Raw genomic sequence first — 17,142 nt, 5'->3', positions numbered from 1 at the left:
TTAGAAAAAGGGTTAATTTTTTCCTTATCCTGTTTTATTCCCCTCTTAACCCAAGGCACCCTTGGATTTAGATATTACACGGTGACTAGCATAAAAGAAGCTAATAGGATAATTGTTCATCAAATAATAGATAAGAACTTGATACAATAGTCTATCTTATCCTATTCTTCTTATTAGGTGTATCAAACGGATCCTACAATTTAATATAAATTATAGATTTATATATATTTACCGGGTCATGCAATTGATCCAGTAACTCACTGGTTGAACCAATGACTCAGTGACCCAGTACCTTGACCGGGTCAAAGACCGGGGCCGAATTTAATAACATTGGCCGAAGCAAAAGATCCATCTAATAGTATCAAAAGATCCCCTCCGATATCATTTTTGAGAGGGATTTAAATCCTTAATCCTGGACCCACCCCGATCAAGATTGTCTCCTGTAGAAGATACCTATAATTTATCCCCAAAAAAAAGTTCATTCGACATTTTTTTAAAAAAAAAGTGAAAATATAATTTTTTAAATTTTTATAGAAATATATAAAATAAAAAAAAATAATTTAAAAATTGGAATATAATAGCTATAGAGTTTATATATTAAATTTTAGTTTTTAAAATAACACTGATATCTTTAAATTTAAAAAATATACATATAAATGGTTAGAAATATGAACTGCTATTATATTTGATTACTATATAGTATACACATAATCGCCAAAGTACACATTTTTCACAAGCACACTTTCTCTATAAAAAAAGTAATTTCTAAGAATATAGATATTAATTTTTTATTTCTTCAATTAATCATTGTTTGATAAGTTATTCTTAATTAGACCACAGCAGTTCTTGGCAAAATAATAATAATTTCAATCTTTTATGAAGAAAAAAAAACCCAAAAACTATAAAAAGGTGAAAGAGAAAGAGGGAAGGGGGGGGGGGGGGTTCTTATTATGTCATGTTGTAATCTGACCCTTGTGCTGTTTCTCGATTTTATGTCATATTCTAATTTTAAAAAATGTATTTTTTCTGTATTTTATTCCAAATTTCAAAAATTGCATTTTTCTTTTTGTCAATTGTGATTCTTTTCGCTCATAATATTACGAGTCATGACTCTTGATTATGGAACTAGGCTTGTGGCACAATATCTTTTCTATGACTAACTAATGTCAAGCATATTATATGTACACAGATTTCTGTTCATGTGGCATCCAAGTATTATAATATATATAAATAGGGTTCTTTACTCCTCATCTCCATCTATCCTCAACCAAAACAATTCCCTTTCCCAAACCGGAAACGGCTAAAAGGATCAATCATACATGCACAATATGACAATGGTACTGAATTAATATGTTAACTCAAATAATAATGCAAGGCATTGTGATATTGCAAAAGGATTTTGGAGGAAATGAGAACAGAACAAATTTTAAATAATATGTAGCTACTTTCCTGATGTTTCTCCAAAAAGAATAAAATGAGAAAGGGATGAAGTAAGACCGTGATAGTTACAGCTCTCCAAAAATGGCTTGGTCTCCGAACAAAAGTTATAGGGGTTAATCCAAGATGGAAATAAATGATTTGCAGCAACATATCGATGCCCTGAATGAAATCTTCTGAGTGCTACCATAAGCATGCATCATGAGATTGAAGTGTATCTTTCGTTGTGTGTATCAGGGTAATTCCTGTCATAGATAGCACACATTGGAATATTATGTTCCAATCCTTTCAAGATTTTCAGAGACAGTTTTCATTTTAGGCCGGATTTCAGGGTCTCCTTCAGTGCATGCTAGTGCAACATGAAACACAGCAAGTACCTCTTTCTTAACACGCACTTCTTGAAGCAGTGATGGATCGACCATTTCAGATAATGGACTTTCTTGTTCAAACCCTTTTCTTACCCACCTTACTAAGTCAGGGACTTCCATAGAAGTTGATGTGGTGGGAGATGAATCTGGTGACTTCCCAGTTAGCAATTCAAGCAAAACAACACCAAATGAATACACGTCCCATTTCTGGGTGGGTCTGCACCCAGGGACAGAAGCCTCAGGGGCTTTGTAATTGTTGGTTCTCTCTCTTTGTGATGACTTCATGTAAGGAAGAGCTCCACCCATTAAGCCACCTGTGGAGGGGTTGTTACCGGTGATGCTGATCAGCCTGTTAAGACCAAAATCAGAAATGTAGGGCTGGAAGTCGTTGTCAAGTAGGATATTGGAGGGTTTGATGTCACCATGGACGAATTTTCTTGGACTGCATTCATGAAGATAACCCAAGCCCCTGGCTGTTCCTTTGGCGATTCTCAATCTGGTGGACCATGAAAGGTTCTGAAATGGTTGGCCACTTCTCCCTGTTCATAGTCAAAGAGGATTAAGTAAAGCATTAGCTGAAAGTTTTTACTAGTAGGATTATAACATCTAGTCCAGAATGCAGATGCACATGATGAGTTATTTTTTAGTGCAACTGCAGATTTATGCTGCCTTTAATATTTTCTTCTAATAATAACAGTGAGACATAGGTGCAGTGGAAGCAAGGAAAGAGTACAAAAACAATTCTGGTAGGGCCCTGGTTAAATGAAGAGGTTACCTGAATGAAAAGCACAAAAGTGGCACTAACATGCCCCTTCTTTTCGGCCTACAAACACAAGATAATTTAAAGGAGCTAGTTTTAAAACATCCGGTTACGGTGTGTAAACTGAAATTGCTAGGTATAAAAGGACACCAAGTACTCGAAAGTGTTTGCAAAGAAGGAAAACAAAGATTAAAAAGTCAAACGACATTGCACTTGAGAAGAAAAATGGCTTGGAAGAGTGAAACTGTAACTTTTATGTGCAAGTTTTATCTTGTTAGTGATCGAAGCTCTAGAAGACTAGAAGTGGTCCCCCACAAGAGAGTGTGTCTTGCCACTTCATCTCCCAGGCACATGCTGAACCACCAGCGTTTTCTTTCGTTCTAGCAAGTGGCATGTCTCCCAACGTCATCAGTGACAGAACACAGAACCACCAGATCAAATTTCCCTCTTTATTTCTATGCAAGGAAACCTCATATATTTGTACAATATCTTTTCTCTATAATTGATATAAGTTTCTTCTCACTTTTTGTTACGATCTAATTTCAAAGTACGAGACTTGAGTCCTATATGGGAAACATAAAGGTCTGATGAGGAATTTATATAGCCTTTGAGTTCTCCTAGCTTACGAGCTAGTTTTTGGGACGAGGTTCTCCGTATCATTTTCTTTTGGTAATTATAAGAAGAACATTGGAACAAGCACAAATATTCTACCTGGGATAGTGAAAATGCCTTCTTATATCATGAGAAATAAATAAGCATTTATATTCAAGGATTGATATTTTTGTGCACTTATTTTGCTTCTAAATTTGTATTCTAAAATTAGAACATAGAAATGTAAAACCCACAAGAAAAGTAAGGTTTTTTTTCCTCCTCGCGTAAGGTTTTTCAAAAGAGATTATCTTTGTTGCTACAAATCCTTTTTAAAAATTATATACAAACTGCAAAACATAAAATTACCCATATATGCCATCAGACGAAATGCAGAAGGTACCATGGGACTGGACAAAGTCAATTCACGGATCACAATAGATTGTGTGTATATACTATATACAAATGTAAGCCATTTCAAAAAAAAAAAAAACAAAAAAAAAAAACTGACATAGAATTCGTCTTATTTAAAAAGTCACAGAATACGAGCTCAGGCATACTCCAAGTCACTAAATAAATATTCCTATTTAGGCAAAGGAATAAAAACTAATTTGTATGTCACATGTGTAATTGAGTCCAAAATTACTATATAAGTGTTTGATGCTTCTATTTATTAATTCATGTATGAACGATTAGTCATTTTCAACTCGTCCATGGCATGTATCAAGTTCAAAACATCCACCTATTATTAATTCATTCTTATTCTTTTACGCTTATTAATATTGCATATCAATACCATTAGTAGTCAGCAGTAGCATTTACACCCTTGGCCCGTATTCCGTTTGATTAGGTGGCCATGTCTTTCCACTTCTGATTCAATGCAACACAACACAACAACTGAAAGCAATAAAAAAAAAGTGAAATTTGAAAGAACTAACCTCTAAGGGCATTGGCCAAATTGCCATTGGAGATGAAATCACTGATGATAAGCTTCTCATCATGAGCCCAATAATAAGCTCTTAACCTCACAATGTTAGGGTGCTTAACCTTCCCAATGGCATGCACCTCTGCAGCAAACTCCTTGTACCTATGTTCTCCACCCTCCCCTAATCTCCTAACAGCCACAGGCACCCCATTTGCAAGCACCACCTTATACACAATCCCCAACCCACTCTTCCCCAACACATATGCAGAAGACCTTAAAAGCTCATCAAGCTCAAAACTCAAACCTTTATCAATGTTCACCAATTCCCCTTCACCTTTCCCTTCCCCATCTACCTCTACCTCATACTCATCATCCTCATTCTTCAACCCATTGATACATGGGAACGCACTCGCACACGCACACACATTTTCTTTCTCATCATCATTCCCACCAAACTTGCTCTTCCCAGTGCAGCTACACGCATTTGAATCATCCTTCTTCTTCCAATAAACATACACAATAACAAGCCCAACTAAAGCAACCCCAGCTGCATCACCCGCTGAGATTAAAATTATCAAACCGGGACTCAGACCTTTCGAACCGGGTAACTTACCCGGTTCGCGGGAGGATGAACCGGGACCAACCCGGTCTGAACCGGTGCATTGTTTTCGAAGAGGAAACCCGCAAAGGTTCGGGTTACCGAGGAATGCTGTTGGACCCTGGTTTGAAAACGACCCCGTTTGGGGAATCTCGCCGGTTAGGTTGTTGTTCCGGAGGTCGAAGCTCACCATCGCCGGTAATTTCCCCAGAGACTTCGGAATTCTGCCGGAAAAGTGATTGAACGAGAGGTTAAGCGTGCCGGAGAGTGACACGAGGTCGCCGGTGTCCTCTGGGATTGAACCTTCGAATTCGTTATCGGAGAGGTCGAGCTGCATGAGATTCTTTAATTCCGGCCACACGCCTGTCGGAACCTCGCCGGAGAATTTGTTCCCGGCGAGGATCAGTTTCTGGAGCTGCTTGCAGTTCTTGAGGTCGTCGGGGATGTGGCCGGAGAAGGAGTTGTCGGAGAGGTCGAGGTTTTGGAGGCGGGGGATGTTGCAGACGGAGGGGGGCAAGGGGCCGGAGAGGTTGTTGCGGTGGAGGAAGATGCTGTGGAGTGCGGTGGCGTTGAAGAGCTGGACGGGGAGGACGCCGGAGAAGTCGTTGTCGTGGAGGTTGAGGCGGCGGAGGTAACGGAGAGTGCCGAGCTCCGACGGAATGTAGCCGCGGAGAGATTTTCCGGCGAGTGCAATCCCGACGACGCGGGGCTCAGTGACACCGGAGATGTTGGCGCAGGAGATTCCCGACCAGCCGCATGGGGTGGGGTCTCCGTCGTTCCAGTCGGAGAATGCGGCAGCGCCGGCAGGTTGGTCGACGGCGGATTTTAGAGTGAGAAGGGCGAGGCCGTCGGAGGAGAGAGAAAGTGCGAAGCCGAAGAAAAACTGAAAGAAAAAAAGAAGAAAGGGACAAAGTGTCATTGAGGATTTTTTGTTTAATTCTTTTTAACGGAACGACACCGTTTTGGGGAAGATGAAGAGGAACTGATTCTGTTACTGTGCAGTTGCAGTGTGGTGGTAGTGTTATGAGATAATGGGGTATAGAAAAAATGGTGATGGGGGGTTTTCGGTTGGAACAGAGAGTGAGTGAGGGGAAGTAAAAATAGGTTGTTGAATTTATGAGAGACATGGTTTGGTTGGTTTGTTTTTAATTTGGTGGGGTCCATTTCCCGCCAAAAATACTGAGATACTTGCCAGTTGCCAACCCAAAGAGTGAAAGAGACAATGAGTGAAGTGTAATGTAAGACAAAAAGTAAAACAAAAGAGAATGCTTCATCTTTACTTGTTTGCACACTTAAAGCCTCAAATTATATCATTAGATTTATTTATTTTATTCAATGGTGGCAATTAAATTTTAACTTATGACATGCAAATTATACAAATTTCTCTCCACCAAACCAATTCTAATGATTGGAGAAATTAAAAGATGCAATATCTTCACAAAAAAAATGGCTCATTATAATTTCAGAGAATGATGATGTGAACCTTGAAGTAAATTATTTAATTTCATTTTGGAATTTGGGGGGAAAAATACAAGGTAGAGCATACAAAAAATAGTTAGAAACAACCAAATTCAGTGATGCTACAAAGCCTAAACTTAAAGAAACATTTTGGTAGAGCATACGAAAATAAGATTTGAATATTTGAGCGCCCTAGACTAGTATAAATTCAAGGACATTATATTATATTTTCGGTTACCATGGGCCTTATCGCCACTACATTTTGCACTACGGCACTAAAGACTAATAGTGAGTGACTAGTGCTATCCCTTTCTACAACCAACCACCACTTTCTCACTCATAATTGCAAGGTAATACCATCATCAACACTTCTTCTATACCTTACTTCTCACAGCAATTACGGTCAATTGTTTCTTTCCGTATTATGTAATGCAGATGGACCCATTCTCTTCTGCAATTTTATGCAATCGTTGAGCAGAACAATAAACTACAATTACGTCTCCATCAAGCAAATCAAACTTAGAAGCTAACAAAGCCACATGAACTATTACATATTAACACAACTTGTTTTCAGTATTTCTGGTGCAAATAATTTCAGTAATGATTTCTATCAGCGAAAGATAAAAAGAACTTTAGATATGCCCATGATATCTTCCCTCGTGTTTCAAAATAAGACACCTTAAATCCTTCCCGACGAATAATTACATACAACTCCAAGAGACAAAATGAATTAACAGTTCTTTGCTTTGTACTCAAGGGATATAATTGATTGGTGCCAAATGAATCCAACTGTTACATTAAATAAATAAAAAGAAGATGAATTCTAACCAATGTTTTAAAAATAATTACCACACCAGCCGATCAAACAGGTGTGATTCAAATCCAATTACTTCTTATTAAATTGTCAAGTACGACCCTAATAGAACCATTAACTTTAGCCACATGAATCCATCGAACAATGACCCAACGGTTCGATCATCTGTTCAATTTTTGAAACATTAATTCCAACTGCACCCAAAACAAACAAACAAAAAAAGTAACCCTGCTTGCTGTAACACTTGAGGAGCCATTCTATAGTGGAATAGGAAAACCACCTCTAAGTTTGTATATGGCAATATTTTTTTTATCAAACTCAAATTGAAGAGATCCAGAGAGAAAGATAGGGGTAGAGGAAGTCTCCTTATTATTGCCATATTATGAAAATAACCAAGCTTACCTGAAGAGTAAGACATTACTGTCTTCAGGATGTTAACGTGCCATGCATTCAGCATCTGTATCAACAGTTCACTAAGGTTAGTATTCATCATTATTCAAAACTCTATTACCCACCTCAGTTTGCATCTTCCAAATTGTGCCTTCATTGCTTTAGGATCTCTTGCCTACACCCCATTATTAATTCTATCCATGATGGTTTCCAAGCTTTAAACCTTCAATGCCATGTTATCAATCTCTCATCCTACTAGAGTCCTCAATTATTATTTACAGGGGCCTTTTCTTCTGCATTATTTCTCAGTCCAGAGAGAGAGTTGAGGCTTTTCCCTTTTAATGAGAACTGGAGGTAAATATAATACAGATAATGCATTTAAAGATGTTATTACTAAGGAAATGAGAAATCTGCCAAAAAAAAAATATGTAACATAATCATAAGAATAATTGCCCCCTTTTTATCATGCTACATTGCAATCCATTTGCACAGATGACAATAAGGATCATACAACATGGCAACCTCAAAATCTAATAAGACTTCTAGTGAAATTGCAGCACACTGATTTTAACCCATCTAAATATTGTCAACCTAGAACACACCACATTGAAATTTCTCCTGCCATAAAAATTTAGAAATAAACGATCTCAGAATGGAGAATAAAGGAGGGTTCAAATTTCTTCTGAGATGATAACAGCAGCAGAGGTTCAAGTTTCATTATATTCGCTATTTTACCGACACAACAAAATGGGCAAATTCAAGTTGCAAAAGCATGAAAACTTACAACTAGAATTTACTAGAAACATACAGTTTCGAATTCTACACTGTCAATAAATGCATTAGACTACAGTGCACAAGCTGCAACATAAGTTCAATTTCTTGACATAGCTGTCTTTAAATGTGTGACTTGAATATGGTTGCAAACTATCAACTCATTCCACTAAACTTTATTTCCAGTTTCATTTCCATACCAACAGCTAAAACTTGTGTAGACCTTGCACCCAAGATACTCCGTAATACCTTCAGCCAATTTAAGAAGCAGATGCTTCAGAGCTGGAGCTCACATTCTGAGACACGGGCGTGGAGGGTGGAACATATATTCGCGCTTTCTTGAGAACTTCAGCAACCATCCAATGTTTACGCTTGCTCAAAGGCCTAGAAGGATCCAACCGAACCTAAAAACGACAATGGAAAAAAGCAATTGCTTATTGAATTTTCTTGCAAAACCAAGATTAGAACCAATCAAGTGACAAGAACGATACACAAAAGAATTGAATTTGACAAATGAATCAACCAATAAGATGGGTAAGTTCATGTTACTAACTCTGTCACCAATGTTACAAACATTGTGCTCATCGTGAGCCATGAATTTAGAGGTGCGCTTGACATATCGGTTGCACAATTTGTGGAAGAATAATCTATCCACTGCCACCACCACTGACTTCTGCATCTTATTGGAAACCACCATTCCTACCACTTGCTTCATCTTCACTCCGAACCCAAAATCCCTAAATCAGATTCACATGTTCAACGTCATAGTAACAAATAAAATCATTAATGTCATAAAATAAATAATAAAGATTATCCAATAAAACTATGATATCTAGAAGCCCTTGTATCTTTCTTTTTCCCAAATTCCACATAAATATTGCACTCACCTACATCATTTATTTTAATTAGCAAGCTTTCACATGTTACAGATGACTGACACATTTTCACAGACATTCTACAGGCATCGTAGTAAACTACATTGAATTCCACTAAAAACCTTAAATAAAACGAAAGAAACCAAGAAGGAAATCAAACCTTAGAAAATCACCCGAAGGATGCTTCAATTTTCTTCGCAGTATCTAGCCGTAAAAGCGAGCCGATGCCGGTGTGGCGTGGCGCTTCAATTCAATGAGAAGAGTGAATGAAAGTCTGGACCTTAAACCCTATCGCACTCTTTTTCAGTGATTTTGTTTTTATTTTTTGTTATTTTTTCAAAGGGGTTTTTCACATATTCGATAAATTCTTATTAACGGGCAGTACGGCACTTCTCTTCTCTTTACAAAAGAAATAATATTTTCATTATGAAATATTTATTTTCTTAGGGAAATGATATTGTGACAATCAAGTTGTGTTTCTACCAAGTGACTACCAATCAATCTCACTGTTAGATCGATTATGTTGATTCAACGGTTATATTTATTTTCACCTTTGTATGGTTATGATTTCTCATATTTAATGCTAAAAGCTGGGATCAACATAACCACTGCATTAAATATGAGAAATCATAACCATACAAAGGTGAAAATAAATATAAAGTATTAAATTTGAAAAATTATGACCATACAAAGATAGAAATAAATATAACCGTTGGATCAACATAATCGATCTAACGGTGAGATTGATTGGTAGTCACTTGGTAGTAACACAACTTGGTTGTCACAATATCCTTCCCCATTTTCTTATCATAAATATTTTCATAAAAATAATTATACTTTTATTATAAATGTTATGGGAAAAATATTTATGTTTTTATTATAAAAAAAATTTCTCGTCACACTCATATAAAAGTAAATAAATTTTATTATAAAAAAAAAATATTAATAAAATTCACTTACTTTTATATGACTGACAATAAAAAAAATTATGCAAAAAAGATAAAAATATTAAATCCAAAAATTATATAGACAACTTTTTTTTAGTACATCAATGGGGCAGAGTCCAAAACAAAAGAGTTTTATTACAACAACAAAAGGAGTTTTTTTGTCAGTACAACAACTTAGTCACTTCTCTTCCCTTACAATTTTACCCGTAAAAGAGTTTTTGTAGGGATAAAAATTGTATATGTATGTGAAATATTAAAAAAAAAAAAAAAAAAAGTTTGCCTAATGAAAAACTGATGTGCATGTTAAATGTTAAATGAAGAAGATTTGTAATATCTCTGATTCTATTTGTTCTCTACTCAAGAAGAGAAAAAAGTTAGCCGAGCATTAATTAAGAAAGTGAGTCCATTTGTTTAAATCAAGTTCAACTTATTATTCTTATATATTCTTTTATCTTAATGAGTTAGGTTCACGCCTTATATTTAATAATTTTCCATTTAATTTTTTTAATTAAAAATTCATTAAGCATAAAAAAAAAACTTTAAAAAAAAATATAGATATATATGCACAGTAAAATAAATAAAAAAAACATAAAATAATTAAGAAATTAACCAATTGACAACTCGCAACCTATGTTATAAAAGTAAGGTACCTTCAACGAGTTAACAAATTATTAACTCCATAACAAGTACCAAGAGGGATTTGATTAAACATAGATTATGACTGCATGTGTAAGCCTAAGGGCACCACTCCGATGAAGTATGGGTGTCAAGAATGGGGAAATATTTAATATGCTTCAGGATCATCCAATGATTTGGTGCTCTTTCTCATGACATTAATTTTTTCTTTTCTTTTTTATCCTTACTGTTTTTCTTCTTTTCAATTTTATCCTTCCACTTATATTAAGGAACCACCTAAAAAATGGTGGTCCCGGATCACAATAAATTCTCTTCAAGAATGGGCAAGCTGCTTTAGATCATTCTATTTTTAGCTTGTGTTGAATTGGGCATAAGGTATTTTGGGTCAATATTTTATCAGGTAGTTCTTTTCTCCTCTCTTTTTTAGGAGACAGCCTAGTTCAATTTAATGTAAGCTAATGTATTCATTTAAAAAAAATTATATTAAAAAATTTGCATTAATAAAATTTAAGAAATTTGAAAAACTTGGTTTTGGGATGATAATAAACAAATTACGGAACTAGCCCATTCACTAATTGGGCCTCAATTCTTGGAATAAAATAAGTTTTTAAGTAGCAGGATATAAGGTAAAGGAAAAATAAGGTTATGTTTGATTTTGCAGAACAGTTTTTTAATTTTAAAAAATTAAAAAAATTATTTGGTAAGAGTATTTTGTAAATTCAGTTTTAAAATTTTTTTAGTTCTTAAAACTAAAAGCAAAACAATTTATTTTCAAAAGTTATTTTTTGTTATTTTTTGTTTTGGAGGTGGTATTTTTGTAAATATGAGAATTCATTAATGGTATTTTGGTAAATAAATTTATTTTCAACTTTAAATTACTTTACCTCGATGTATACACAAAGATCATGATAACCAGGATCGATTTCCCAAGAATCCAGAAAACCTTCAGGGCCCGTATGGTACGTGGATATATAATTTTTGGGTTTTATAAGAGTTATGTTGTAGGAAAAGTGATTGTGTAATGTTATAGAGATTCGTTTTGCGTGACTTAATTTTTTATTTATTTTTTTGTTTTAAAAAGTGTGGGCCCCACAAAATGTTGTGAGTGTAAAAAAGTTTGTTGTGTTATGTTAAAGGATAAAACGAAAACCCATAATTTTTCCCTAGGAAAGTTATACTGCCATTCTTTCTTTACCATGTTTGGTACACAGACATGTAAAATAATGATTGACAAAAACATTTCCCAGTATTTGATATAACACATAAGAATCCGGATGGAGAATGCAATCGAAAATATGGAATTTGAGGAATCCAGCTTTGTTGGATTATGGAATGTGAAATTTCAAACAAATCTGCCCTTCATCATATCGCGCCCTAGGTTTCGTCCATTGTTGAAACATAATCCATTTGTTAGACATGAAGCCATAGTTTATCATGTGATACACAAAAGGGATTTGCCTGAAACTTGGCTACCAGATTTGGTCCTAGACGTTCGCCGGTGTGTTTGACGACGGATTGGAGTAGTCTTCCTCGGGTCCCATCACTAGTACGAGCTGAAGGTTCATTTTCCTTCCACTATTTGTCTTCTCTTCACTTATTCTCTTTGTTTCACAATAATATTCACTAGCAAAATTGATTATCCCTACCTTTTCTTTTTCAAAACAAGAAGACGTCATAGCGTACGTCTAAAATCACGGTGCGTCTGTTATTTTTCTCTCTAGTTCCCCCCCCCCCCCAATTTATTGGTTGGATAAGTAATATGTTCTGAAATTTTGTTTTTTTTTGTTTTTTTGTTTTTTATGCCGACAGAACTATGTTTGTGTCACTTTAGAGAAATGTCTGTGTGTCAATTTTCTTTCTTTTTCTCTGGATGGTGATTGTATGTTTTGATTATATGTTTAAACCCCAAGCATGGCTCGGTGTTTGAGATTAATGTTAGGTGTGGCAGCTGCAAACTCTTGACCAGTTACATCATGAGGCAATATGTTATGGTGTGGCAAATGCATTAAGTTAGACCATAAGCTATCATAAAAACGGTTTACTGTAAATTATGTTGAGTTTTGAGGCTAAGTGGTATGCAGGTTGACACACCATGTAAAGAAAAAACAAAAAGTGAGTAAAAAGAAAATGGAAGAGTGCTACTTTTGATTATAAGTTGAAGGCATGTAGTAAACACATGAAATTCTGATAATGTTTTGATTAATATTCTTTTTTTGTGGTCGGTTTCTAGTCCATAGAACTCCCACAAATCTCATCAGTTTCCAACCTAACACACTTATCCGATGTCATATTTATCTAAAAAATCAAATTTTATTAACAATATTTTTTCATCCTAGGCCAGTTCTGTTCATAATACATACACACTTTTATACACCACCTGTGTATTCTCATTTCCGTTATTTCAATATCCATTTAGAAAGTTTCTTGTTGGTTGTTGAGGCAGGGAATGAGAAGTTCAAATAACTACTTGAGATTTCATTGACATGTTTTATTTTTGGTTTGAATTATCTTCTCACATATGAGAAGCTTTCTTTTCATTTCTATTGCTTCCTCAGCGATCAGAGGGACATTAGTTTTTTGATATCTAATTTTCTTTCTTCACTCTCTCTGTTATTGTTTTTCATGCATGATGATGATTTTTTGTATAGGCACTGAGTGTTAATCTTGTGTTGTTTGGACTTGTTTAATGATTTTAAATGCATGTTATTGTCTGTCTTTCTTGCTATTTAGGTCTTATGGGGTTCATTATGTTTGCATTTAGAGTTGTTTGTTGCATGTAATAATGCTACATATTGAGGAAACATCTGGGATTTTTAATGCTAACTTCTGAAAGAAATGGATGAAAATGTTGCTTCTTTTTCTCTATGTTGAATGATGATATTATTTTCTTGTGTGATTTAGCCTCAGACAATCAAGATTAACCAACCAGACCAAGCTTCCAGTGGGGGTCAAGCTGCTCAAAAGTCGGCTTGCTGTGGCTCATGAACAGAATCACACCTACAGTAAGAGGGTGCAGATTCAACATTTGCCCTCATCTGGGTGCTAAAGTTATTTTGATGACATTAGAAGTGGGTGCATGTATTTGTCCCTACACTTCCCAACTGCAAAGGTTATGTTTTGAAGATACTATTTCGAATTTTTTTTTCTCACCTTGTGTTTGGATGTCCGCGTGATTAGTTCATTTTCTCCCCCACTCTCCTCTTTCATTTGTACTTTGACTAATTAAAAACATCTCACTTGACTAGATACAAATAGATCATAAGAAAAACTTTTATCTCTTGGAAATAGTATCTCAAAAGTTCTTATTTTGATGGTTGGCTTAGGAATCTAGACAACCATAAGTTATGGTGGGGAAAAGAAAAAATCCAGTGCTATTTCCCAGGAAAGGTCGTATGCCATGCTTACTAAAATGGCACTTAGCTTTTAGGATTATTTGGGTGTGATGTTGATTTGAGAAGCTTGATCTTCAACAGAGACGTTTCCCTCTATCCCATACCTAATGATTGCATGTGTTTGATCTTTCAATAACAAAGTGAATAACTGAATATAGTTCAAATATTCATAATGGCCTCATATTTGCAAATAATTGAATTACATTATGAGGAGTAACCATCTAAGCTATAGTACAAGTGATGTTGAGAACTTTTTGTTGACAAGTGGTCTTCTGTGTTTACTACTCTTGATTCTTTTCCCTTGTTGTACTGCAGGAACATTTGTTTCTGAACTACTTCATTTACATTTATCATAGGTAAATGAAATTTACTTTATTACAACAACCGATCAATTCATACTAACACTTCAAATCATTTAGTTTTTTTTATATAACCTATTTGTCTCATACTGTGTTACAGGTAAATTATAAGTTATTGGTCATTCTTTGAACCTTGCAGCAGTACGTAATTTTTTTTTTTGGAAGATTACTATGACTAATATCTGCTACAGGGTATGACATCATAAAGGATTGTGCAATAGTTAGATGTTGCCTGGCCCCATAATGTATTGAAGTCATTTTGTTAGTGTTGACACTCAAATTTACACACCAGGCTTGTAAGACATAACACAATGTGTATTGTTGTATGATATTGGTTTAGGATCATAATTTCATTCCCTACCAATTGTCTTCTTTCAGTCCCGAACAGGTCATAAAATACACAAGCATTGGTTTAACATGTATTGAATGGGCAAAGATGAAATATACACGTTTTATTCTTTTTCCTAAGGACCTATTTACGAAATATGTTAGTCATATGATAACATATTGATATTTTATTGTTGGTCATGTTAAGAATTTACAATCTTACGCTTTTTATTATACTGGAAGGAAAGAACCAAACATCAGGAGAAAGTGGAAGGATTTTTTTAACTCACAAAATAAAGGAACAGTACGACATGTATACATATGCATAACGCAAAAAGATTTCAAACTACATATAAGTGTACGTTTTATTTGTAATATAAATATGTCCCTTCCACCAATCTTATTCATGTCTGACCATTTGACATTTTTATTATATTTATGTATTTGGTGCATCAACTTGTCCAGATCTAATTCTTAAACAAAACAATACCAATAACGGAAATAAAATTTAACTTATGAATGAAATAAAAGTATATAGAGAGACCGTAAATGTGAGCTGCTTTGTTATATCAAGACCATCAATCTGTTGGGTATCTATACGGCACAAAATGTCTGTACACTTTTAGTTGCTCTGTTAATACAAAAAATGATATTAAGTAAATAAACCATTACAAGAACAAAAATGAAGTATCGAATTGAATCATAACTCTCTAATCACGATCTGTACTTTGTCATGTTCTCATTTATTCCTTAACAATCTCCAAAGTTGGAATTGGACTGTATGGATATGGTTGTGTCATTTCATTAAATAATATTGGTGTCCTACCCAAGATCCACCAATTCTTCCTTTGTTTCTTTTTTCTTTGCCTCTGGCTTATTTTCATACTGTAGGTCTGTGTTTCTTTTCATCTTGCGGTGGATTGATTATGAGCTGTAGGACTGGCCCCTGTGCATTAAGATAAGCAAAGCATTAAGCAAGGTTCATGGTGGAAAGACAATATATCTCCTCTTTTTTATTTATATTTCTGGTCCAAAGAGTGCATTTTCCACATCTTGTATATACCCTTACTTGCTCTAGTGTATGTTGAGCCAGATGAGTGGTTGCAATCATCACTTCTGCAGCAAAAGAACCCAGTTCTATACTTAGTTCCAACTTATCAATACTACACTGAATATATAAAAGACAATTAGATACAAAAGGTTGTGTTTGACATGGAATAATAAGGTTATCAAGGTTAGAAAAAGCATAGTTGTACCAAATATTTTGCTTCCACCATAAGACTCCAGACCACTTCTCTACAAGCACATATTATGGTTTATTTGGAAGATGCATTCATTGAATCCTTCAAAAGCATCTCAGTATCCATGCACAGTTGATAATGTAGAAAGATGCTAGTAACATCCAAATTGTCAAAAAGATGCAATAGACAAGTGAAAATATACAGTCTTTTTCTAGAGATATGTATAAGCATGGTTTGTCAGGGGTCGTAACAATGTGCCTGTGTAAGTTATAACCACAAGAATCTTTATTAAAATTCCATCAAGCAAATATGGGAGTAATATGCATACTTGTCAGAGCATGCTCTCTCCCTCCAAGACCATCACCACAATCACTCTCAGGCCATCTCTTCATGCTTTCAACATAAGGTGGCCTTATTGAGTACCACTGGAACACATGGTATGGATGGAATTGGGTAGAACATGGAACACTATATAAAGGTGTAACACTAGTTGCTTCACCTGGTCTTAGCTTTGAAGGTAATCAACTACTTTTGATTGGTTCACATGGAAAAGTATACCTGAGATACATGGACAACAATACAAGAAAGTGGAAGGATTGTGGTTTCCCTTCTATGGGAAATAAAATGGTTGATGCACATAGACAAGGAGGATTCAACGAGGAGAAAGAAACTGGGATTGATGAAGATTCTGTGACTGGCTTGAAAAAAGACCAAGAGAACTTTAAATGTGACCCAAAGGTATATACTAGTCTACATTGCTGGTTGATTATAAATGACATATGGTTGTATTTTGAAATATAAAATAATGACATAGAATTGATTTTGGATCTTATACAACACAGGTGGCTTCTACAAGACCAATTCAATTTTCTAAATGTTCTCTTATATTTGAGCTCAGAGATAGCAGGGTAAGAACCTTTGTTCCCTAAGATTTGCAATTATCTGAAGGAAAATGATATTATAACCACATAATCTGTTCCATAAAAAATAACAAGCAATCATTATTTAGAAGAAAAACTTCAAGTGTAGTTGTGGTCATGTAAATCTACTAAATATCAAATATTAATCTTCTACTTAATCTCAAGTGAGCTTAATTTTAATCAAGTTTTTTGACTGAATCCTTTTATTGTCCAATGCTATAAACATTCAGGTACATGCATTTTAAATTAACACTTGTCAATCTTCTTTAAATTCTACAGCTAGTTTGAAAACTTCATACAATATAATTGGACTCCTAGAATTTCACCTCTTCTTAA

General features: G+C 34.9%; 2 protein-coding genes across 2 annotated transcripts; both read right to left on the bottom strand.

The window, feature by feature from the left end:
• Positions 1-1,709: 1,709 nt before the first annotated feature.
• On the bottom strand, positions 1,710-5,013 carry LOC133305076 (receptor protein kinase-like protein ZAR1). Its single transcript, XM_061505207.1, has 2 exons — positions 4,092-5,013; positions 1,710-2,344 (listed from the first exon to the last, which is right to left on the bottom strand). The coding sequence occupies exons 1-2, from the start codon at positions 5,011-5,013 to the stop codon at positions 1,710-1,712; spliced, it is 1,557 nt and encodes a 518-aa protein (XP_061361191.1).
• Positions 5,014-5,064: 51 nt separating this feature from the next.
• On the bottom strand, positions 5,065-9,302 carry LOC133305083 (uncharacterized). Its single transcript, XM_061505214.1, has 4 exons — positions 9,145-9,302; positions 8,663-8,846; positions 8,413-8,513; positions 5,065-5,325 (listed from the first exon to the last, which is right to left on the bottom strand). The coding sequence occupies exons 2-4, from the start codon at positions 8,822-8,824 to the stop codon at positions 5,079-5,081; spliced, it is 510 nt and encodes a 169-aa protein (XP_061361198.1). The 5' UTR covers positions 8,825-8,846; positions 9,145-9,302; the 3' UTR covers positions 5,065-5,078.
• Positions 9,303-17,142: the final 7,840 nt, after the last annotated feature.

Source organism: Gastrolobium bilobum, unplaced genomic scaffold (genome assembly GCF_033153095.1).
Source record: "Gastrolobium bilobum isolate Gb01-03AN ecotype WA unplaced genomic scaffold, APGP_CSIRO_Gbil_v1 utg34677, whole genome shotgun sequence".
NCBI lineage: Eukaryota > Viridiplantae > Streptophyta > Magnoliopsida > Fabales > Fabaceae > Gastrolobium > Gastrolobium bilobum.
This window is presented reverse-complemented; position numbering and strand designations above follow the sequence as displayed.